The sequence below is a fragment of the Lepisma saccharinum genome, chromosome 2, assembly GCF_977018435.1.
Source record: "Lepisma saccharinum chromosome 2, izLepSacc3.1, whole genome shotgun sequence".
Taxonomy (NCBI): domain Eukaryota; kingdom Metazoa; phylum Arthropoda; class Insecta; order Zygentoma; family Lepismatidae; genus Lepisma; species Lepisma saccharinum.
The window spans coordinates 4623489-4647591 of record NC_139230.1 but is presented as its reverse complement, the minus strand read 5'-3'; the positions used below and the strand labels follow the sequence as shown (position 1 = coordinate 4647591).

The 24103-nt window shown below is 37.2% G+C and overlaps 1 protein-coding gene across 3 annotated transcripts in view; it reads left to right on the top strand.

Annotated features, from left to right (window-relative positions):
* The window catches only part of LOC145983879 (adenosylhomocysteinase-like 1), a 355689-nt gene that overhangs the window by 31015 nt on the left and 300571 nt on the right, over positions 1-24103 (top strand). For all 3 annotated transcript variants that reach the window (XM_083116951.1, XM_083116960.1, XM_083116952.1), the window contains exon 2: positions 15362-15406. In XM_083116951.1, the coding sequence (XP_082973077.1) occupies positions 15362-15406 (45 nt within the window). The remainder of the gene's footprint in view (positions 1-15361; positions 15407-24103) is intronic.

The window sequence follows — 24103 nt, the reverse complement described above, 5'->3', positions numbered from 1 at the left end:
CACCAACCCCTCCCCCCTTGGGCACGCCACTGTATATGAAGTATGTAAAACGTGACATAAAATTGAACCTATAGTTCAAAACAAAGCCATTAAACATAACTCGTGTGTACCGTTCAAAAACAAACAACGAAATAAATTGAGCAATGTTCCATCTTTGTACGGTAACTTTATGGCTCGGTTGGACCTTTGGCTACCGCAAGGGCAGCTGTTACCAAATTTTCCTCTTTTGAAAAACCGCTATGATATTTCAAAATCTGAAAAATTACATCAGCTTTGAATCCCTTCTAGAGCATTGACGTGAACTTTCATGTGGTTTGCTTTCGCTGTTAACTAGATATTATCAATAGTTTAATGGACTTATGTAATCACGAAACTATTGAAAATATCTTGAAAACGGCAAAAGCAAACCCAGGTCTCAAGCTCGGCATTCAGACACCTTACCGACTTCTCTGTCACGGCTCATGTAGCACGAGAAGGGATAGAAGGTCGAACCTAATCTCCTACACAGAACAAATATGCAAGAGGGAGAAGTGTTTACTGATAGTAGCAGTAATTATGTGAAATTGAGAATTCGTTTTCCGGCTCCAGTAAGCCTACAAGTAATTGGTCATAAACAATACAATTATGTGACTAGAAAAGGACCCTCACTCCCGCGGAAATTTCCATGATAGGGGCTTTCCTTATGATTTTTCTATTGCTGAGTTAAACGCGTGTGTGAAGTGGAAAGATAACTGAACGGCTGGTAAAGTGGAATAAGTTAACCGGATTTTATAGGTAATGGGGTGGACACTAACGTACAGAACTGGAATGAAAAGTACATATTTGTAAGTTGGATTTTTTTCTGTGTGCCAAGGATGGTATCGAATCCTACTAATTTTCATTAAGATATTTAGAAAATCATTGGACCGTAAAGGTTATACTTTTCCCAACACCGTGTGTATATCATAGAAGACCACTTATCCATTACATCTTAATGCTAAGGAACTCTTTTTGAATTGCCTACCCCATGGTAATGAACAGGAGATAGGCAAAAGCTAATTATTTGGTCCGTGGCCCTTGTTGACAATTAAATAAAACTTATTCCCAGAGAGGTAATAAATGAAGAAATAAGCTTCGCAGATAGACAAACAAAGACCGGCGAATATATCCTCCACTTATATTATGGCTTTAGGGTGGTGGGTAGAAATAGGGGATGCAAGAACATGGAGCAATAGGTATTGTACAAAGTAGAAGTGGAACAAGAAACGCTTCTGTGCAGTGGCAAAAGTCGTGGAACCTGAAGGGAAATACCGAGTGCCTTAATGTTGCTGACTGTGCAAACACGAGACGTTGAACAAACTTCGTCATCAGTTTGCATTCAGGTACCTCCGTCTCTATTTAGCGATAAATATCACATATCTACATGACGTAATTTGATAATAGGACTACAATTGCTAAGTACACTCATATATTTTGTAGCGACCTTGAGGCTTTGACATGAAAATTTTCGTCTGCATGAGAGGGATCTCTTTTAAAGCTAGTTGATAGAGTGATATTGTCGATTCAAAATTTCTTTAGATAGTACCGTATTTTTCTGCGGACATGCAATGAAAGCCTTTTTTGTTGTTAAATTGCAATGATGACATGAAATATCCGAAATTGAAGTGTAGCATCACAAAATTGGAATATTTTGAATGGTAAGGAGTCTTATTTTTATAAGGTTGCCTGATAAGTTTTTCCCCCCCACTACCAATAGTTTCCATGGAAGAATATACAGTACCTTTGAATTGTATTTCTGTCAATTTCAGGTTACTTTTCTGCTTCCAGGAGTAGAAATAAAACCAGAATGAATTGTGATAGAGTTAATCCGAACAAAAAAATCTAACGAATGAATCATGCCCTGGCACAAAATCGAACCCAGAACCCTCGGAGTCGAGATCGTGAGCCAAACCCTCAATCCGCTAGACCACTGAGACATCATTTCCACAACACACAGCCAACATTCTGTCTTGCCTAACGATAGTGAGATACGAGCCGGTAAGACATGGGTATCTGCTTTCGTTATCTTCATGTTTCCATCGGTTCAGTTACGGTAGTGGTAGAAATACGTGTCGTAAATGGGGTCTAGGCTTGTAAGGGACTGTGCAAACAGCCAACGAGTTGCAGCGTTTGCTGCTTCACTGGCCACAGTACTCATAAAAAGGAATCAATGATTATTTATTGATGACTTCAGCCTACATGTGTCTTGTAGTTAGCAGAATGATCTACCCAGGCACCCTGGTGTCAACTTGAGAAATGTATACGCCGCATATCTATGAATGTTAAATTTATATTCGAGGGGAAAGGTTGACAAACCACTGCCATCATTCAGTATAATTGCACTTACTTCTTGGAATCCTGAGGTCATATAGAACATTAAAGTTCAAATAAACCTCACCATATCAAGTATACTTTAAAACGTACGTTACAAACAATACATTAACACACAAATATATGTGAAAATCATACACTAACACATGAATCACATTTGAGTGAATATTTATGATAATTTCGTGGTTCATAAGAACTTTAAGATATGATGGAATTATTCGTTTAATATATAGGCAACAAATATGAAAACGAGTCACGTTAAAGTTATATTTGCAAAATCTTAGCTTCAGAAAACGCTACATCTTCACATTTATAGGTTTCTGAGATATCCACAAATCATGGATATTGATTGTTGTCTCTCACGGCAAGACAGGACGGTCGATTTAATTTTTGTTGCCTTAAGCTACTTACTATTTATCAGGTCTATCAGGCTACCGAATTGTTTCTTTATACTTCTGGTACTTTACTGAGCTACCGATTGTTGACAGGAACGGATGGGCATGAGCAGCGCATAAGGTCTTTTTATTCAGCTTTGTTGCCGACCTTCGTGACGGGGTGGTTGCCGACCTTCGTGACGCCAGATTTCTCGCGTTCGAATCCCGGCCTGGGCATGTGTGTCCCTTCATCAATTTCATCATATCACTCATCCTCGTCTTCGCGATTAGCCAAAGTGGCAGGATAAACTAAGTAAAATAAACCAAATCAATCAACCTCTATGTGTTGTGCAATCAGTTAATAAGTTTTACTCGTCAGTTCCGACACAGATGTAGAAAATCGACATGGAATAATCTACAATCTATGTAACATTTACTGTATTACACTTTTCTTGGCAGTAGAAATACAATATGAAAATGATGTATGGCAGAAGGGAGTGTATTGGTTTATGATTTGATTTGCTTTATTTTACTTCGCTTTTCTGCCACTTTTAGCTAATCGCGAAGATGAGAATGAGTGATGATATGCTGAAATTGATGAAGGAACATATAAAGAACACCCATGCGCAGGCCTGGATTCGAACCCATGACCTCTGGCGTCGCAGCGTGGTGGCCAAACCACTCGGCCACGGAGGCCGGTGGGAATGTCGTGGACTAACACAACACAAATTTTGTGTCGCTAATTGTAGGGAACAAAGTCAAAGTCTTTTCAGTCCTTTTTTTTACACAGAGATAGGCTAGTAGAGACTGACAGTATAGTTTAAAGTGAGATCGAACCACAATGTTTCTCCAGCGGGTATCGAACCCGGACCCCTTGATTACAAGGCGACAGCGTTTCCACTACGCCGTCGGCGAGATCTTTGCAGACGAGTCTTCTCGGCAGGAAACCTTCTCCGAATTGATGAAACGTCTTTTTTGTACATGATCGCCTGTATGAGAGATTTCGCTTGAAAACTGGCTGGTAGATTACTGTGTCGTAATAGTTGAGAGATCATTGGCCGTCGCATGTCTTCCCTCCATAGACGACGCGTGGGCCACTCCTCGCATTCGTGATGGTTGTCATAGTTATTATGTAGTGCGTTGAACTTGCTCTGTCTCATTATACGCAACTTCACAACAAAATCGTAAGTTCTCTTTCCTTTGAACACCGTCCCACTCTACCTCATTATTATTGAGCGCTAGCGTTCCTTCCAACTCAATATATGTATACATTTTTTTTTTCATGAAGACTTCTTTTGATGTTTACATGCCGTGCTTTCCGAAACAAAACACCTGATTATAAAAGAAAACTGCAATATAGGTGCTCCTGTATTCGGTTCGGTGGAATTCATGCGTTAGTTCAAAAGGGCTCATATAACTTACGTCTTTTTTGGAATAATAATTGGCTTTTTCTTGGTTATATGATATACATATCTCTAAAATTTAATACAGGAAAATTTGCTGATGATAGAATTAAGATAGATTACCAAATTAAACTGTCAAATAGATTCAATGTTTTGCAGGATTTAAATGATGATGAAAATATAAATTCAACAGACGTAAATAAGAATTTGGAGCACATACATAACGTAATGCAATAGAATCAGCAGCTAAAGAAAGTATAGGATACCATAAACCAAGGAAAAGTAAGCCACGATTTGATAATGAATGTCATAACCTAATAGAAATAAGAAATCGGGCTGGTTAAATAACTCTGATGATACAAATGTAAGCAATTATAATAGAATAAAGCGAGAAGTTAACCGCACGTTTAGAAGTAAAAGAAAGGATTACTTGAAAAGTAAAATTAACGAAATTGAAACAAACAGCAAAAATAAAAATATCAGAGATTTATATAAAGGTGTAAATGAGTTTAGAAAGGGGTGGCAACCTAAAGTAAACTTGATAGGCTGACCCAAGCGATATTTTAAATAGATGGAAGAACTACTTTAATGACCTTTTAAATGTTCATGTAGGAGGTAAATATGGAATAAAGAAGAAATCCCTCAACAGTGGAAAGAATCCATCCTGTGTTTAAAAAAAGTGATAAAATGAACTGCAATAATTACCGTGGAATTTCTCTACTCTCAACAACATATAAAATATTATCTAACATTCTTTTAGCAAGACTAACCACATATGCTAATGAAATTATAGGTGATTTTCAATGTGGATTTAAACGTAACAGATCAAATTTTTCACATCAGACAGACACTCGAGGAAAAGTGGGAATATAATCAAAATGTCCATCAGCTATTCATTGATTTTTAAAAAGCATATGATTCAGTCAAAATAGATAAATTATATAATATATTATATGAGTTTGGAATACCTAAGAAGCTTGTTAATATGATAAGAGTATGCACCGGTGAAACAGAAAGTAAAATTCGTGTGGATATTAATATGTCTGACAAATTTACAATTCATGAAGGGTTAAAACAAGGAGATGTATTATCTCCATTGCTCTTTAATTTTGCCTTAGAATACGCGGTTAGGAAAGTAAAAGAAACTAAAATTAAACGGTGTGACTCAGCTCTTAGCATATGCAGATGATGTAGACTTACTGGGGAATGATGTAAATACAATTAAGAATAATGCTAAAATATTTTTCAAAACAGCTAGAGATAGGTTTGGAAGTTAGCAAAGAGAAAACTAAATATATGCTTACAGGCCAAAACCAAGTGTTAGGTAATAATCAAAATCTAATTATTTATAACTCGTTTGAACCAGTTTCCAAATTCAAGTACTTAGGAGTAATTCTACAGGGTGGCGACAGACCTGGAAAACCGGGAAAAGTCAGGGAATTTGAGGTGTCAAAAAAAGTCAGGGAAATGTCAGGGAATTTCGTCTTCATTGATTTTTTTAATTTTTTTTTTTATTTAAAGATATCGTTATGGAACTCTGCACGGGAACAGGAAATCTCGTTCGCAAGTTTCGACCTCAACTTTTAGGCCCCTTTTATGCACAACACAACCACGGCGCCATAAACCAGTGATGGCAGGAGGAGAGAGAGAGATTTCTCTCGCCAGGGCTTCTCGGCGGGAATTTTAAATTCGAACACTCTTTGGAGGAAAATTGTTATAACTAGGGCACTATGGGAGAAATCTACTTCGGATAACTCTTGTTTTGCAGCTAGAACATCAGAGCATGCAATCGTGCACAATTCAGAACGGCGGACCGAGGAAGGGGGCTTGAGGGCACGACCCCCCTAATTTCAATGGAAAAAAACAACGTAAAAATCTGTAGTTTGCCCCTTCTTGCCTCGCTATTTTTGGGAGAGGTCGCGAACTTTAGTATTCTTTTCAAAGAATGGACATTTCTCAAGAGAATGAAACATATTTCATGTTCTTGTGTGCCATACAAGTTGAATAATAAGCCAAAATGTGATTATTTTTTTTTAACGAAAAATAGGTAATTTGCATTTTTGGAGGAAAATTGTTATAACTCGGGCACTATGTGAGCAATATACTTCGGATAATTTTTGTTTTTCAGCTAGAACATCAGAGCATGCAACCGTGCACAATTCAGAACGAGGGACGAGGAAGGGGGCTTGGGAGCACGTCCCCCGAATTACAATGAAAAAAAATCTGAAGTTTGCCCCCTCTTCTCCCACTGTTTTGGAAATAAGGCGCAAACTTTAGTATTCTTTTCAAAGAATGGACATTTCTCAAGAAAATGAAATATATTTTATGTTCTTGGTTGCCATACAAGTTGAATAATAAGCCAAAATGTGATTTTTTTTTTACGTAAAAAAATGGGTAATTTGCATTTTTGGAGGAAAATTGTTATTACTCGACCACTATGTGAGCAATCTACTTCGGATAAGTTTTGTTTTTCAGCTAAAACATCATAGCATGCAACCGTGTACAACTCAGAACGCCGAACCGAGGAAGGGGGGTTTGGGGGTCACCACCTCCGAATTTCAATGGAAAATATAAGAATCTCGACTTTGCCCCCTCTTCTCCCACTATTTTGGGGAGAAGGTGCGAACTTTGTATTCTTTTCAAAGAATGGACATTTCACAAGAGAATGAAACATATTTCATGTTCTTGGGTGCCATACAAGTTGAATAATAAGCTAAAATGTGATATTGTTTTTTTTACGAGAAATAGGTAATTTTGCATTTTTGGAGGAAAATTGTTACAACTTGGGCACTATCGGAGCAATCTACTTCGGATAAGTTTTGTTTTGCAGCTAGAACATCAGAGCATGCAACCGTGTACAATTCAGAACGCCGAACCGAGGAAGGGTTTGGGGGGCGCGACCACTGAATTTCAATGAAAAAAAAACCCATAAAAATCTGAAGTTTGCCCCTCTTCTCCCGCTATTTTGGGGAGAATGCGCAAACCTTAGTATTCTCTTCAAGGAATGGACGTTTCCAAAGAGAATGAAACATGTTTCTTCATATTCCTGGGTGCCGTACAAGTTGAATAATGAGCCAAAATGTGAAACTCTGTTCGGAAATGTGGTATTGATATGTTGCGGAGAGGGGGAGAGGTTGGTCATCAATATGAATTTCCCGGGCTTGCTCCAGACCTGTGTCGGAGAGTCTCCACCCAAACATAAGAGTACGAAGGTCCAAAAAGCACATTCATTTCGTAATCAGCACCATGATACCATATGGTATCATCGGGCCAGTACGACCTTACTTTGATGATACCATATAATATCATCGGGGGAGTAAAGGTTAAGCCTCTGAATATTACGTGGAAAATGCATTGAATTATCATTTGTTTTTGTGGCGCCGTCCGATAGTAAGGCATTTTGTTGGGCAAACAGAAGGAACATGGGAAAAAATAGGTTCTGTTGATACATACTATTTTTGTCGAATATCGCCACCCGACAAAGTATCTCACTAGAACATGCGACAGAAATTGCATGGACTGCAACATCCAACAAAAATCGCATGCATAAACAAGAAAAGCTTTAGACTGAAAATATGCTGCTGGAATTTTGTTACTCTTCTGGCTCACTTCACCTTATTTAATGTAGCAGTGCTTACGAAGGTTTTCTTCCATCATCCTGACGTATTACTGGTTTCGCACAAGTTAACATACGTTTACAATGACATTGCACTATTTTTACATATCAAGAAGAATCCAACAAAACGGGATATATATTGAATACTGTCACGAAAAAGTGAAACATAAATCTGCAGTGGTGAACGTTATAAAAATTGGCAAGTGCATGCTCGCATCCTCAAATTTACCGCAACACTAGTATTGCAATGAAATTAACGCCACTCTCTGTCCTGTCTGTTTAAACCTCGTGAGAGATGGTCATTAATCTCTCAGTGAGTGAAGTTAATGTCCAATATTATGAAATAAAATACTAATAATAAATAAGTAAATATTTTAATATCATATTTAGTCGAATCATTCAATCATAAAAGCAAATCACTTTCTTCAAGAATTGACTTTTCTCTGCCAGCCCTGCTAAAATTTTCACTTTACATCTACTAATTTATACAAGGGGTGACCAGAAAGTAATTTCCGATTAGTAGGGAACCGCAAACGCCAAAACCGTGAAAACTGGTAATTGCTGTGAAGTTATGTTTAGGAATGTGCAGTGATGTCTGGACACATTTTTCGCCCGTTCGAAATACCGAAATAATGCGTATTTGGCATAAAATACGAATTGTTGGCGTTTTTAGTGATTTTTTTAAAAGAAATGTCCTAAAACAACGAAAAATTCCATGAAATCCAACATTCTTGTATTTTCTAGGACATGTTTGTGTACATAGAACATGCAAGTTTTCCAACATTTTACTCAAGAGTAAACTATAGAGTTATACTTATACGTACATGAAATAATTCCGACAGCCACATTAAATCATGTATTTCCCACGATTTTTTCAACTTCTATCGAAACCATTTGCATCACAGAGCAAAGTGGCAGGGTTCTAACAGGAGATCGAATGCGTATCTACCGTCACACGAGAGCCACATGTTCGTATTTGTCGCACGAGATACGTTTTGAATTACCAAGCTAAGTGCGCACCATCGGCATTTGTCAAGCGAGTAATAATGGAGCTCAGTCGTCAGGGCATGTGACTACTATGCGAGAGACCCGGGGTCGATCCCCTGCAGGGGAGAACCGGGATGTTTTCCACCTATTCAAACTGCTCCGGCACCCACCCAGCATCATATGAAGCTGATACCTTGAGGAAACTTTGAGGGATAAATGTAGCCAGGATCGTGGTGCTGATCACATCACCCCCACCTTCGGCCGTGATCAAGAAAGTGTGGGACCCTAACTCCACACCCCTATACACCTTCATGGAAAAGTGCAGGGGAGCACTTTACAGATAAATGTTCTAAAACAAAAACGCGAGTTTTGGGAAACGTAACACTAACAACTCAAAAAAACACCATGAAGGTATGTCAGATATTTGCCAGAAAATGCGCTAAATTGAAAATTAGAATTTTGGGAAAAAAACACCGTATAGTAAAAAATAAAAAAATAAGAAAATACACCAATTTGAAAAAAAATAAAATATCAAAGAGTCTGCCGATTAGGTATAAATAAAACAAGTATATCAGTTGTAATTTATTGCAGCAGTAACAGTGAGTCCTAACCTAATTTTCGACATAATCACCACCTTTGTTCTGGCATTTGTCGTAGCATGGCACTAAATTTTGTATGTCAATGGTATATATGTCTGACAGTAAAGACTGGAACTATATCTACCGCAGTGTAGCTGTCAAATCCTTGCCCTGCCAGAAACCTCTTCAGTTAAGCAAATAGATGAAAGTCGGTACATTCAAGGCCAGGGCTGTTCAGGGAGTGTGGTCCAAGATCTCTCACCTGAAGTGATGCAAAGGGCCCGTGTGTACTCAGCTGTATGGGGTTGTGCACATTCGATTGGCCTTCCGTGAATTGTCTGCACCATTGTCTGACCATACTATCACTCACGACGTCCGGTCTGCACACCTCACACGATTGCTGCTGACTCTGTGCCAAATTCTGAGCGTGCAATGTAGGCTACATCGCAGTCGGTGGGAGACTGTGTGAGAGCTGCAATCTTTAACCTAGAACTGTCCTAAAACGGCTGCATTGCAACTGTGCCAGATTACAGCTACATGCCACTTCTTCCTGCCTGCTTGTGTGTGTGTCGCTCTCCGACCACTAGTGCTGTGTATAGGAGGAACCATTGGAGCCTTTTTCAGGATGCCCCTCGTATATGAACTTTCAGAAGCTTTTATTATTAGTGTTTTCCTGTTTTAATGTGTGGTTAGCTAAATGAGGTACCTATACAATGCAATTCTATAAGTTCCTTGCGTTAAATTTCTAATACCTACATACCCTTTTCGTCAGCATTAATGGTATAACTGCATGTTGTCAGTTTCACAGTACTTCACTTGGATATACTGTACTGAAGCAGAAATCCCATTGATAATGTAAGGAAATATGACACTTTATTTTGTTCGATTCAATTGTTTCACTTATATGCAAGAGTTAAGTTGTTTGCTTTACAGAGAAAAGAGAAGTAGCTTAATGCATTGAAAAATGAGTCTGCACTCATGGTTCTTGCAAGCAGAGGGTTCCAAACCTCAGTGGAAATATCAACATATAATACCGAGAATGTATAAGGAGACTGATAAATTACATTTTTTTTCTTAATCACTCTTCACTCTTATCTCATTTAGTCGTAACTTTAAAAATAATCAAGTATTTTATTTTAAACTTACTGCGTATGACAAAATTCCGTATTCCTTCCGTAGCTTGTGAATTGTAATAATTTTCCAAATTCACTATTTTGCAGTTTGAATTCAAATCATAGAGAATAGAGAAATTAAGTCAATTTCATAGAAGATAATATTGGTACTTAACAAAACCATTCGTGGATCTGTATGAGTTTATTATTTCCATTTTGCAAAAACATCGATTTAGTTTAATTTGTAATTGTCAGGGAAAAATGTAAATTTTGTCCTGGAAAACCTGGAAAAGTCAGGGAATTTCATTTCTGCTTGTTTGTAGCCACCCTGTTCTAACAAATGAAAATGATATTAGAGGAAATAAAATGCAAGTTTAATTCAGGATATGCATGTTACTTTTCTCTTTAGAAACTTTTCTGTTCTTGTTTAATATCTAAGAAACTAAAAGTTAAAATATGCAAAATAGTAATTTTGCCTGTAATATTATATGGATGCGAAACTTGGTCCCTTACATAGAAAGAGGAACATAAATTGAGAGTATTTGAAAATAAGATCCTTAGGAAAATATTTGGGCCTAAAAGGGATGAGGAGACAGGTGAGTGGAGAAGGTTGCATAATTTACGTAGAACGTAATAATTTGTATTCATGTCCAGATATTATTAGAATGATTAAATCAAGAAGACTTAGGTGGGCAGGCCATGTGGCACGAATGGGAGAGGAAAGAAGAGTTTACAGGATTCTTGTTGGGAAACCTGATGGTAAGGGACCAGTAGGAAGACCATGACGAAGATGGAGGGATGACGTTGAGATGGACCTAAAGGAAATCTGTAGGGATGGAAAAGAGTATATAGATCTTGCTCAGGATAGGGACAGATGAAAGGCCTGTGTTGCTACAGCCATAAACCTTCGGGTTCAAGAAGGCTAGAGAATTAGTTAGTTTATATGATATACATATAAAATATACACAGGCTGTATCTTTCATGTGGGAATCTGGCCGACCAGGATAGGTTCGCGTGTTTATTTTCCGCACCGTAATTTTACCCCTTAGGTTGCCGTTCCGGCTAAAATGGGTGGAGACTTATCGAATCATCTATATCTTTCCTGGTGTTAAAATGTTGAATCACTTACTCTAATGGGGTGTAGAATTTTTATATTTTTTTTTGCATAAAACAGAAAGCAACGACTAAAATTAAGTTGTGCACGCTCTGCACAGATAGGATAATCGGGACTGGACCTACAGTTTAAAGTGGGATCCGAACCACTGTGCAAAGTGCGTTCACTGGGAATCGCACCCGGGACCCCTTGGTTGCAAGGAGCAACGAGTAAAATGTGGCACACTATTATTATTAAAAAATTACTTGTATGGGTTTGCTGAACTAACAACATTTCTATATCCTACTCAACCAAATAATTGATATGATAATCAAAGTTCAGTCATTTACTTATTAAGTTTGAGCCAAATGCTACAAACTAACAGAATGTGGATCATTGTTTTATTTCATTAGTTTCCGTATCCAACTGTTGTTACCAAGTTATTGTGGGACCACAGGCAAAAGGAACTGCACAGTACCGCGTGGACTGTGCATCGAACGGTAGAGTGGAGCTTATGCTTCCTTATGGCTGAAGGGATGGAGGGCTTGAGTTGAAGGGATGGAGGGCTTGATTTGAAGGGATGGAGTGGGAGATGCGCGAAAGTTCATTTGTTTGTGGTCGCTCTATACATTTACATGGGTGAACTGCATGTGCAGATATTCATATCAGCAATGCGAACCCGGACTTCGATTTCGGAGCAAGTCATGCTATTTCCTAAACGTAACACCAGGTAATGTCCTCACATTATTCAACTCATGCTGAACGACGCCTAGAAAAATGTCTGTACGTGCACATGCAGTAAATACAACCAGAAGTTACGTGTTGAATGTTGATCACTCATCTTCTGCGCCTATGGGTGTTATGGGGGTCTAGAATTTCTCATGAACACTTATAGGATTGCTTGAGTAAAGCTTCAGTAGATCTTCAGTCATTACATCATTTTCTCACATGGCTAATAAGAAGGTTCCATGTTTTGTACCGGTAGTAGTTTGTACTTCCGAGTTCAGAGAAACTTGTAGGTGAAATCCCAATTAGCCCTTCTAAGGATACACAATGAATTATATGAACTAGTATTGGCTTTGTGGAGAATGAGCATTATTTTTTATTTGTATAGCTTGAGTGATAATCCAATAGTTACTAAAATTAGAACTCCTGTAGTATATCTTAAAATGTAACCAATGGTAGAGGGACATTACACAGTGTATTTCTTGGGAACTGTAGGTCCAGTCTCGATTAGCATAAAGACTTAAAACAAACTTGTTCTCCATTCCGGTCCACAGTCTGTCCAATCAGCTTTCTAGAATCGATTTCGCCCTTCACTTTTTCCTAGCCATAGTTCCTTACAGGGTTCCCTCATTATGAATCGTATTTCTTGTCATTTTTAAACTTAGACTTCCCATCAGCGCCGTTTGTTGAATGATTTCATTATCTATACAAAATTATCGATTGCAAAATCCTCGGCAAAACTCTCCTTAGTGCTCTACCTTCGAGCACCTATGCGCACAACTCGTAACACAAACTTATTTTACACAGAAAATCCTAGACTGGAAACTTACAAGAGAATCCGCTTCTACAGGCTTCCCACCCAATATAATGACCTCCCATCAGGTGTTGATTTAGTTTTCTGAGTATGCTTTCCGGTCATCCACCAGAACAAATGCTGGTAAATAATATAAAATAGTGTCATCTTTGACCTAATTTTTAATTATTTTTTTTTGTGTTATTTTGGTATTTTTAATATTGCTCTTTTAATTATTGAGGATTTCAGCCTAAAATGGCCATTTGTGCTGTACCTGAATTTTTATCAATAAATAGCCGGGGTCCGGCTCTCGTGGCGGAGTTGTTAGCACATCGCGCTACGACGCGCCAGGGGCTCCTGGTTCGAATCCAGTTTGTGAGTGTCCATTTATCAATTTCATCATGTCATTACTCATCCACATCTTCACAAATTAGCCAAAACTGGCACAAAAAGTGAAGTAAAATAAAGCAAATCAATTCATCAATTTCTCAAGAAATAAACAAACTTTGACAAACACCGAAGAACTGCACTATTGTAGATATCGACTAGAACCAGAGCCGAGGTCATTTTAGAGTCCCTGTTTTTATTTGAATCATAATATACAGTTTGATCTAGGCTTTTATATTGCTGTTTTAGCTTCTCATCTCCATTGACTTTGGACCACTTAAGTATGATTCTTGGAAATGAGTAAAGAAATGAAGGTGCCATAAGAGTGGCTTAACAGCTTACTATCTAGCTTTTGACAGCTACAAGAGGACGATCGTTTGAACATTTTCAACTAATTAGCAGGCACCGATAATATCTTACGCAATTAGTGCAACCTTGACAGCAAACACCCAGGAAGCCGTTGGATGCGAATTTCCTTGAAGGATGATGTGTGCGAACGCTGAAGTTTTAGATCTAACCGGAGCTTGGCTCTGGTGCTTAGAAATTGCCTTACTTGCCACGCTATACATAGCCAATCTCTTTCTTCTTGCAATTCTCAAGATGGCCTTTAGCTTCTGTGTGTGGAAATGGGCGTGGCCTTTTAACATTTAGCATCGGCATATGAAGAGAAAGTTCAACGTGACTGGTGCCGAGTCACTTGCCTTAGAGACCGTAATCTGTTCTTGGAGAAGGTCACTGTGGAAAGAGGAAATGGAACTAACTTATCGTCCTCAAATGCGATCCACAGTAACGTGTCTGGGTTTTTCTAGGTCGGTCGGCTCAAGCCTACATATATAATTCCAAGTTGGCCGATTTAGTAATACGCTTTGCAGCTTTGTACATTGAAGTTAGAGGCAGGAAATTTGGCAACATAACGCACAGACACGCTGGGAACCCAGAGGTCCTGGGCTAGAGTTGCGGTTAATGTTTTGTTCATGCCATCCCTTTTCTCATAATGAAACCAAAGTCTTGGAAAAGTAACGTAAAATAACCAACACACATACTCTCGTGCATAATTTCTTGATGTTGGTTAAAACACAACGTAGAATTGGAATCCAGAATCGAAAGAATGAATGATTTCCAATTGATATATTCCTACTTTGATATAATAATAAAATACAAGAATAGCCTCCCCGATGGCATAGTGGTAACGTCGTCGCCTTGCAATCAAGGAGTCCTGGGTTCGATACCCGTAGGAGGCACATAGTGGTTCGGATTCCACTACAAACTGTAGGTCCAGTCCCGATTAGCCTATCTGTGCATATAGTGGACTTAAAACAACAAATCAATTCAAAATCAAAATGCAAGAATACATTGTATTTCATCTTTAACATTTCCGCTGCTTCAAGAAAAACATTTTCATAGAAATTTGCCCAAACTAGGCATCTCCGAGAACCACACAATTTCCTGTATAATGTTTGTTAGTTACTCTTTGTGTAATCTTTCCTGTTTTCTATTTTTTATATTTCCTCGTCGATGGACCGATTAATTTACATAATATAACTTTGCTGCAATGGTCCAAGTGGTAAAACGTCTGCTTGTCACCGGGGTTGGTTATTTGCGAGTCAGTGTACAAGGATTTTTATCATTTTTGTAGAATTATTGATGGCTCTATGCTTTTCCAAATTTCCCTTATATATTTCCTATCCAATAAATATGTACATTACAAAATTATGACCAGGCAATGTATTAACAAATTGTTTTGATCTGTGGATAATCTACTTATTATTATGTAAATCAAATCCCGAATCAGCTATTTTGCTAATATTTTGAATGTGTCAATGTCGATATGAAAACCTAAACAAGCAGTAGGAATCGATGTTTGCTTTTTAAATTTTATTTCGTTATGTTTGAAGTAATTTTTGCGACAATTTTTTTTTATAGTTTATGTATTTTCTTTTCAGAATCTGGACCATGGCAGCGGGTTCGTTGCTACGAGGTCGAAGCTGGTACGTACTGAATCATATGATTGATTATACTTTTGTTCTGCCTAAATGCAAATTCGCAGCTAGAAAATAGTTAACAGGGTCCTGTGTTTTTCGGCGTCACACTGTTGGAATTGGAATTGTCATTTATTCGTGTGTTTCACCGGATTGCTTTCATTCGTTGAAGTGGGTCTGTGATAGAGTGCATTCTGTCATTTGCATTTGGGTAAGCGAAATATGAAACTACAGGCGAAAAAGTGCACATTCGAGCAAGACTCTGGGATGCGAATTAGGATTGACAAGCGATAAAAGCTTTCGAGCGCGTTCACGAGGTAGTAATGCCGTAATGGCAAATTCTTTTTCTTTTAGAGGGTGGAGGGTTGGTATATAAATATAAATAATCAGTTAATAAAAAAAAGTACATTCGTTACTAAACGGTTATTTAGCTTCTGCATCGTTAGTTAAAAAGAAGTTTTATTTTTCCCTTCGATATTGCTTTAAGGTAATAAATTAACTGATTAAATCTCTCAGTATTCCTAAACCCGAAGGTTTCTTGCAGCAGCAACATATGCCTTTATCTGCTTTGTCTTGGGCAAGATGAGTTCATTCTTGACTATCGTCAGCAATTTCCTTCAAGTCTGTCTTAATATTGTCATTTCATCTTTGTCGTGGCCTTTCGACAGGTCTATTACCTAGGTTCACAACTATAATCCAGTAAAGTATCCTCATGCTACACGACCTGCCCACCGAAGTCTCTTTGATTTAATTATTTTAATAATATCAGGGAATGAATGTATATTATGCATTTCAGTATTATGTAATCTTCCCCACTCCACTGTTTCATCTTCAAGGTCCAAATATATTTCTTAAGATTTTGTTTTTAAAATCCCTTAATTCGTGTATATCTGTTTTGTATACTTTGACCTTAAGATTATTTTATATAAAAGTTTATGATAAGAAAAGTAACATGCATTACCTGAATTGAGTCTGCTTTTAATTTCCTCTTTCATATCATTTGTTAAAATTGCTGGTAAATATTATGCTCTAGAAACTGATTTAAATTGGTTATTATCTTTAATTTTGTTTTGGTTTCGATGAAGTTAGTTCGCTCTGTTTTAACTTCCAAATCTAACTCCGTTTCTGCTTTTATAAGTATTTTAGTATTATTCTTAGCTTAATTACACCATTCCTTAATGTGCATCATCTGCATACGCTAACAACGAAGTTACAACGTCGAATTTTAATTATTTTAGTTTATTTCACCTTCCTGACCGCATACTTTAAGGTTAACAAAAGTAAGAGCGATAGAGCATCTACTTGTTTTAACACATAATACATTGTAAATTTATCAGATATACTGTTATCTACACTGATTTTACTTTGTGTTTCCTTAAGGCCTACTTTTCATTTATTTTTTTAGGTTTTCCAAGCTCGACTAATATATCATGTAATTTCTTCTGTTAAACAGGATCATATGTCTTTTTAAACTACATGTATACTTGATGGATATCATGATTACATATTTTATCAAGTGTCTGCCTAAAATGAGGTATTTGATAAGCAGTCCCATGTGTTGAATTTAAAGCCACATTCATTATCACCAATGATTTAATTAGCATATGGGATTAGCTTTGTTAAAAGAAAGTTAATATTTTATATGTTGTTCAGTCTAGGAAAATCCCAAGCTACTTAGTTTTATCACTCTTTTAAAATTTCGTTTTTATTCCAAAACAATCTATTAATTTAAAATAATATTGAATTTCCGATGCTGCCGACATTAAATCAATACCAGGTGCTTTGTTATTCTTTTTAAAAACATTCTTATTGTTAAATGCAAGTTCTTGTATGCAACTTATTTTCGGGATAATATTGGCAGAAAATTCTCCTTATGTAACGCTGAACAGGAATGTATAGAACTGCTTTCATTTTACTACTAGGTACTAAGCATATTCAGTTCGTTTTGAAGAACACGAGTAGGTAGGCCTAATATGACAAGCTTTTCGTGGCACGTCCAATAAAATACTTTTAAAAATTAGAAGCAAGAAATTTGACGAAGTATTTCATATATGGAAGGCAGCATTTGAAATTTCTTATGCATGCCAAAATACCTACTAGGATATTTATTTCCACTGTGTGATTTTTATTGGTTAAGTTGGCTATAAGAACAAACGATATTGAGTACTCCGGGAAATCTATTGAAGATAAAATTTAAGTTTCCGTCTAGATTGGATATCAAACTGGATATCTAATAGTTAAACAGAAATGGATATCTAATGCGCTTCCAATGGATATCCATAATGTCCATGACTTTGTTCAGGACATTGTGGATATCGAATGAATGTCCTTTGGAGACTTACGCTGTATGTGATCATCCTGCCCACTCAACTGATAACAGAAGTTAGTGTAAGCCACAGATAAATATATTTTGTAAGTCGATGTACATGACTTGTTGCATAATAAATGAAGAGGAAAGAGTACTCTCCCATTCTGTCTGTTTAGTACGAAAGTCGCGAGATCAGCACGCATGTATGTCAATGGTAGTTGAGACCAATTACGTCAATTACTTTGCTCCTGTAGCATGGCATGGACTCCTGTATCATTACAACTGATAAAAGTAATTGGATTAAGATATCGGAATCTTTTGTAAATCCTTTCTACTAGATAATAATTCAACTGTTCCTAAAATACAAGGACGACACTTTGTCACTTAATACTATATAACTTTAAACCGTATCAGACTATTGATTGATTACTACCAAACTGATAAGAAAACAGAGATCAACATATAATTATGAAGATCAGGCTTAAAGTTGTAACAGATGCGGAATAAAGCCATGAAGGTAAATATATATTTTGTTTCTTCGTTTGCTGGTTAATTTTACACGACGCACTTTATCTAACTGTGGGGCATAGGCGGATTAAGAGGCAGAGGGGGGGGGGGAGGTGAATGCCTCCGAGACATCTAGAACTAACAGTAAATCGTTAGTTAGGGGAGACCGGGGGGAGTGTGCCCATAGGGGCGAGTTGACAAAGTTCATTTTATCCCCACCAGTCAAGAGTTGGCAACATTGCAGGTTACTTTGAATATGTGTCATATCTAGAACCAACTCACAACTAAGAAGTTGAGTGTCTTGTTCACAAAGTTTCTAGTGCATGACAAATAATATCAATTCTTACTTGCGAAGTAAATTTTCTCAACTCTATATTATTTGTTATACGTTTTCAAAGTAAGTAAGCACATAGTTTATGGTAAGGCTATCCAGAAGACTATGGTAAATTGTACCGATACTACATTCGCTTACTTTGTTAAACTGCAATGTTTAGCAGCGGCATGACCAGAAAGTCCAATATGGCGATCGGGGTGAGTTGACAATAGGAAGGAAGGGGCTAGTTGATGATACTGTAGGCCTATTCAGAAAATTGTTCTTCAATTAATTGTTTCATCAGAAACATCTTAGCATATAGACACATTAGGATTATAGGACAGGATGTTGCATTTGTATTTGTGATACAACAATAAAAATAAACACTGGGTAAAAAAGTCAGTAAAGTTTGGAACATTATTCATGTTATACTGTTCATTTGAAAACATTTTTGTAATCCGTAATTTTTAAGGCAGTATATTGTTTGAAATAAAATATTCCAAACCATGTATGGGGTAGAATTACACATATTGTCAACTGACTCCGCACATATAGTCAACTCACCCCATATACGGGGTGAATTGACAATACTGACAGGCTTCGAAGAAACAAGCATTAACTTTACAAGTTTTAGCATCATGGTGTAATAAAATTTCACAGTGGTCAACGAAACTACAGGTATTGCTCGTAGCATTTCATCAATAGTAGATAGTAATTTTTAAGAGCTGCAGAAATTTAAACATAAAAACATGCTCAACTCACCCTGGTCTCCCCTACATAAGGATACATGGATCACCCCTTCTCCTTGATGTCTAATATACAGTAAATCTTTTTTTTTTTTTTTGCTTCAATTAAAAAGAAAGGTCATCCGAGTCTATGAGAGAAGGTGGTTAATCCAACACTGCGTGGGGTAGGAATTCATGGTGATAGCAATGAAATGGATAAAAAAAGGTATGCTACGTGCTTATCGGATTTGACTTAGACATGGCTAAATTGATTGTGTAAATGTCCCCGAAACAGACAACAAAGAAGTTGGAATTATGAGCAAACTATCTTAACCATTTGTTTGCCATGATTTTGTATGGAAAAATAAATTTAATACTCGACCCATTCAACATTAGTTCACTTGCGATATTGCCTCCGAAGGTTAGGCGTTCATTAGAATTTCGATCTATGCCTGGATCTTCTTTTGCAATGTACCTTCATCAATTCCCCTAATTATCACTTACCATCATCGTCACGTTTAGCTTACAGGTAGAAAAAACAACCAACGTATAATAAAAACTGCAAATACAAAAATCAGAAAGAAATAAAATTTAAGAGATTCAGAATATATTGCAAATTCTACACTACTTAGGTATATACTGACAGTCTAAAATTATGCCGTAAATATGTTAATGATGGTACTAAACAGATAGAAAATCTATAAGTTTATGAAATAGAAAATAGCGAACAATTACCATTAGAGAGGGATACATATCAGTACAGCGAAATGCCGAATAAGTACTGTGGAGAACAAGTATAGTATATTGCTGGAAAATTTGTATATCTTATATTCATACATTATTTTATGCAACAAGAATTTTACATATTTTCTGATTGTACTGGGTGGTCAGAATTAACGTTCCCTACTAAGAGACCTGTGGTGTCGGTTCGAAGCATCGGTTTGCGGTGAATCTTTGTATAGAGACTATAGAGACCATGTGGAAGCGAATGCTGACGTAAAAGAAGGTTCATATTTTCACCAGCAGTTGGAAATGTGGCGCTGAAATAACAGCCAGAAGTCGGACATGCAAAACTTTATTTTTAGTTTGTCAGTACAGCAGTGCTTAATATATGCGCCACCCACCAACGTGAGCGACCCTTTGGAAGCGTAAGGCAGCGCGATTAATGATTCGGCAACAGGATGTTGTTCACTGTACACCAGATTACCAGAATTACAAATTACAGGGGAGAAATAACTTCTAATTCCAACCCGATCAATTGTGTGTTGTAAATATAAATGTAGTCATAAATTGTGTTGCAAAATGGATGTACTAGAGTCGTTTTCACGTTCAGAAGACACAACGGCGGTTATGGAGAAACCGCACAGTGTTGCCAATACAGCGCTAGCTCATGTCGCCGGGAAATGATGACCTTCCTTCACAATGAAGGTGTTACATATTTTGTATATATAATGATAATTATATGTAATTATTAATATTATACTGTGAACGTTACAGTTACCCTTATCACTATGATCCATTGCGATCACTACACACGCGTGTGTAATGCACGAATATGACACTTCAGAAATCACTTAAAAAAGTAAAAATCACTGAGAGCTCACACAACTGAAAACACTTTGTCGGGAGAGGGAAAAAGTCTAAACAGACCAAAGTAGATCTCTCACTCAAGTAAGGGGAACCTGGCACACGGGTTAAATTCAAGTTGCAACCCAAACAAACAAATGAGTTATGGCCCACGTGAACTGATAAGACGTGAATGACTCAAGCAAGGCATGTCATATTTCTATCTTGAAGCCCCATATTTTGTCACGTGTTGGAAAGCCTTTCAAAGGTTAATATGGTGTGTATGAATTTATGTGTAAGTTGGAAACTGAAAGGTGATCTTCATTTCAGTATTAATGTCGACAGTAATGTAAACGAAAACAACGTGTATTTGCGACAGCACTAATGTTGCTCACAACAGCAGCATTGGAAATAATTGTCAATTATTAAATTTAAGTAATTTCAATTCTATTATAACAAACTGCATGAAGTTCATATTTTTACTGAATGGAAATAAAATAACAACTGGAAAACTTGGTGGTGATAGCCGGAATGCTGCGGTGAGTCGGCTCAAGATGGCCAGACAACGTCTCCTTACTTCGCGCGCGGTTCGGGTTAAAAAGAAACTCCAAATGCATGGAAGTAATATTTCTGGGAACCTTTGAGTGGTTATAAAAAATAATTTCATTATTTTCTCCACAACTTTGTCGCTGGAAGTTTTTACTTGGAATTACAGAACAAAAAATGGCCAGCGACGACATTTTCTACTGCACGAATATAAAAAATCTCCACATACTTTATTTGAATATTTTTTTAATGCGAATATGCTTTAAAGTATTGACAAATTCTGAGTACCACCATCACCTATGACAATTAAAAAACAGTGTCAATTTTGTAATAATGAATGCTTCAATTTTACGGCATGTTTCAACGTTAGGAATGGAAACAATGTAAAAATTGTGTTTTCACGGAAATTTTGCGTTTTTAATTTATCTAAAATTATGTAAGCAAGTTACCAGTTTTTTGTGTTCACCATCGTATTCTCTACAAAATTCCTGCAAAACTGCAGGTACCGATTTTACTTAAGCTAAATTTGTAAATCCAGAAATGTCACAACAGCGCGCTCGTATTTCCCATAAGAAAAGCATTGCCCATAAGAGCCCATTGTGTCTTCTGAACGTGAAAATGACTCTAGCAGTTGATGTCTAAATTTCTGTTTTAATTTCGCCTTCTATGTTACTTCTCTTGAATTTCAAGTTTCCCTGCTGCAAATATGAACTGTTAAGACATGAAAGTGAAATAACAAGGAAAAGAGACACTGCTTCTGACATGCAGAAACTTAGGAAAACTTTTATCCGAATACTCAATTCCTTAACTGAACATATGTCTCAGACAGATCTTACTCGACAAGCTTGAAACTTTAAATGAGCGGTCGTACATTGCAGTATAGGCCCATATATGAGGAAGTGAGGAGTTGCTGCGAAAGCTAAAATCTCTTTCAATATTTATTTTATCCAACCCCGTCTCTTCTTTCTATTTGTGGGAGTTTTACTGTTTAATTTGTCTGTATGTAAAATAACCATTGGAATGGCTGTGATTTTTTTTGTATCTAAATTGTGTCTTAATGATTTCCTCTAATTCCGTCGATGAACTCTAATTCCATCTCAATCAATGATCTCTTGTTCTCTTAATTGATCCATGTTTTTTTCCTACTGCTGTAAAAGGTGCTATTTTACGATTCTGTAAAGGACCACGTTATTTATCCTTAAATTATTATTTGTCTCAGATTCGTCCACTATATTTTACGTTTAGTATTTTTACGCTTGAGTTCTCCAATACTTGCAACTTTTGTATAATATCCACAGTTACCAGTCTGAACTCTTTCTTCATGCCCTCACGCCCATAGACACTCTTCTATTTTCATTACTTCATATGTCTGCTAAAATTATTTGTTTCTTGTTACAATTACATGTGTGTATAGTTTGTAAAATACTGTTGTAATACATAGAACTTCGTCTTGTGCCTTTATTAAGAAAGTTTATTTCTTTTCGATATGAATATCCATGCTGGTATTGTAGTTCTGTACCTAAGTCAAATTCTAAGAATGGCTGCGAGTCAGATTAAGACTGGAAATGTACTGCATGTTGTAACAAGTTTCCGATCACACCACCAAATACAACTGGCAGCGCAGAATCATTTGCATGATTTGGAGATTGTCTTTCTCATGCATTGAGCGGCAAGTCAACAGTGTTCCTGTCCCACGCTAAGTGATTATCTCCGACATGTTGCACGAGGAAGATAATAAATTGGACGTAATCGGAGAGACACAAAGTCATTTTGATACAGTTCATAGAGTGGAAAATTGCGTTTTTAATATTTTTCGGAGTAACCCCCATCTTTGAATTTCTTATGAGTTTCGCCATATACCGCATGGCAGGGAAACTCTTAAAAATCTGGGACGATTACACTCAAGGAATACTTACATTAAATAAGCAACCAATTCATTACCCCTTGAAAAATATTTCGTCTTCAGACGTAACTTTACTGCTGCACTGCAGATTTGCATTCTATGAAAAAGCTCTCTCTTCTGTGCATCAATCGCGCCAAGTGTATTTTCCAAAGTTTATTACGGTAGGTTATGAGTGTACCATATTTAATCACTTTATTGATTTCCACAGCAGTCCTGTAAAGGATTTGACTGCTGTGAAATTTTAAGACAGTGTGGTAAGGATATTGGTAATTTTAGAGTTCCACTTTGGCCAGACGATGGTTCCCAACAAGGCACTATATGCATGTATGTTTGGATGTGTGGGTGTATGTTGAATTGAATTGAACTGGCAATTTTAGGTGCGTCAGCACTTAGGCTATTTTGCACCCGTCACATTATTCGGGGTCCAGCCCCTTACCATTACTAAAATATAACGTAACATAACTGTAATGTCGGACTAACATATTCTTACTTGGGTTAATAGCTGAGGCTGTAAAGAGGCATCAGCACATACAAGGACAAAACACAGGGCAACACGTGTGTGGTGTATGTATGCATGTATGTGTGTGTCTGTATGTATATGGATATACATATATACATTTTAACAAACCGCCGCGTCCGTGACAGAGTGGTTAGCACAGCGCACTACGACGCCAGGGGCCCCGGGTTCGAATCCCGGCCTGGGCATGGGTGTTCTTTGTGAGCTTCCCTTCATCAATGTCATCACCACTCATCCTCATCTTCGGGATGTTCCGCAACACTCCACCCTTATCGGGCCGCTTCTCGCAAGGAAAACCCAAATAAACAACTAAATGGCTCA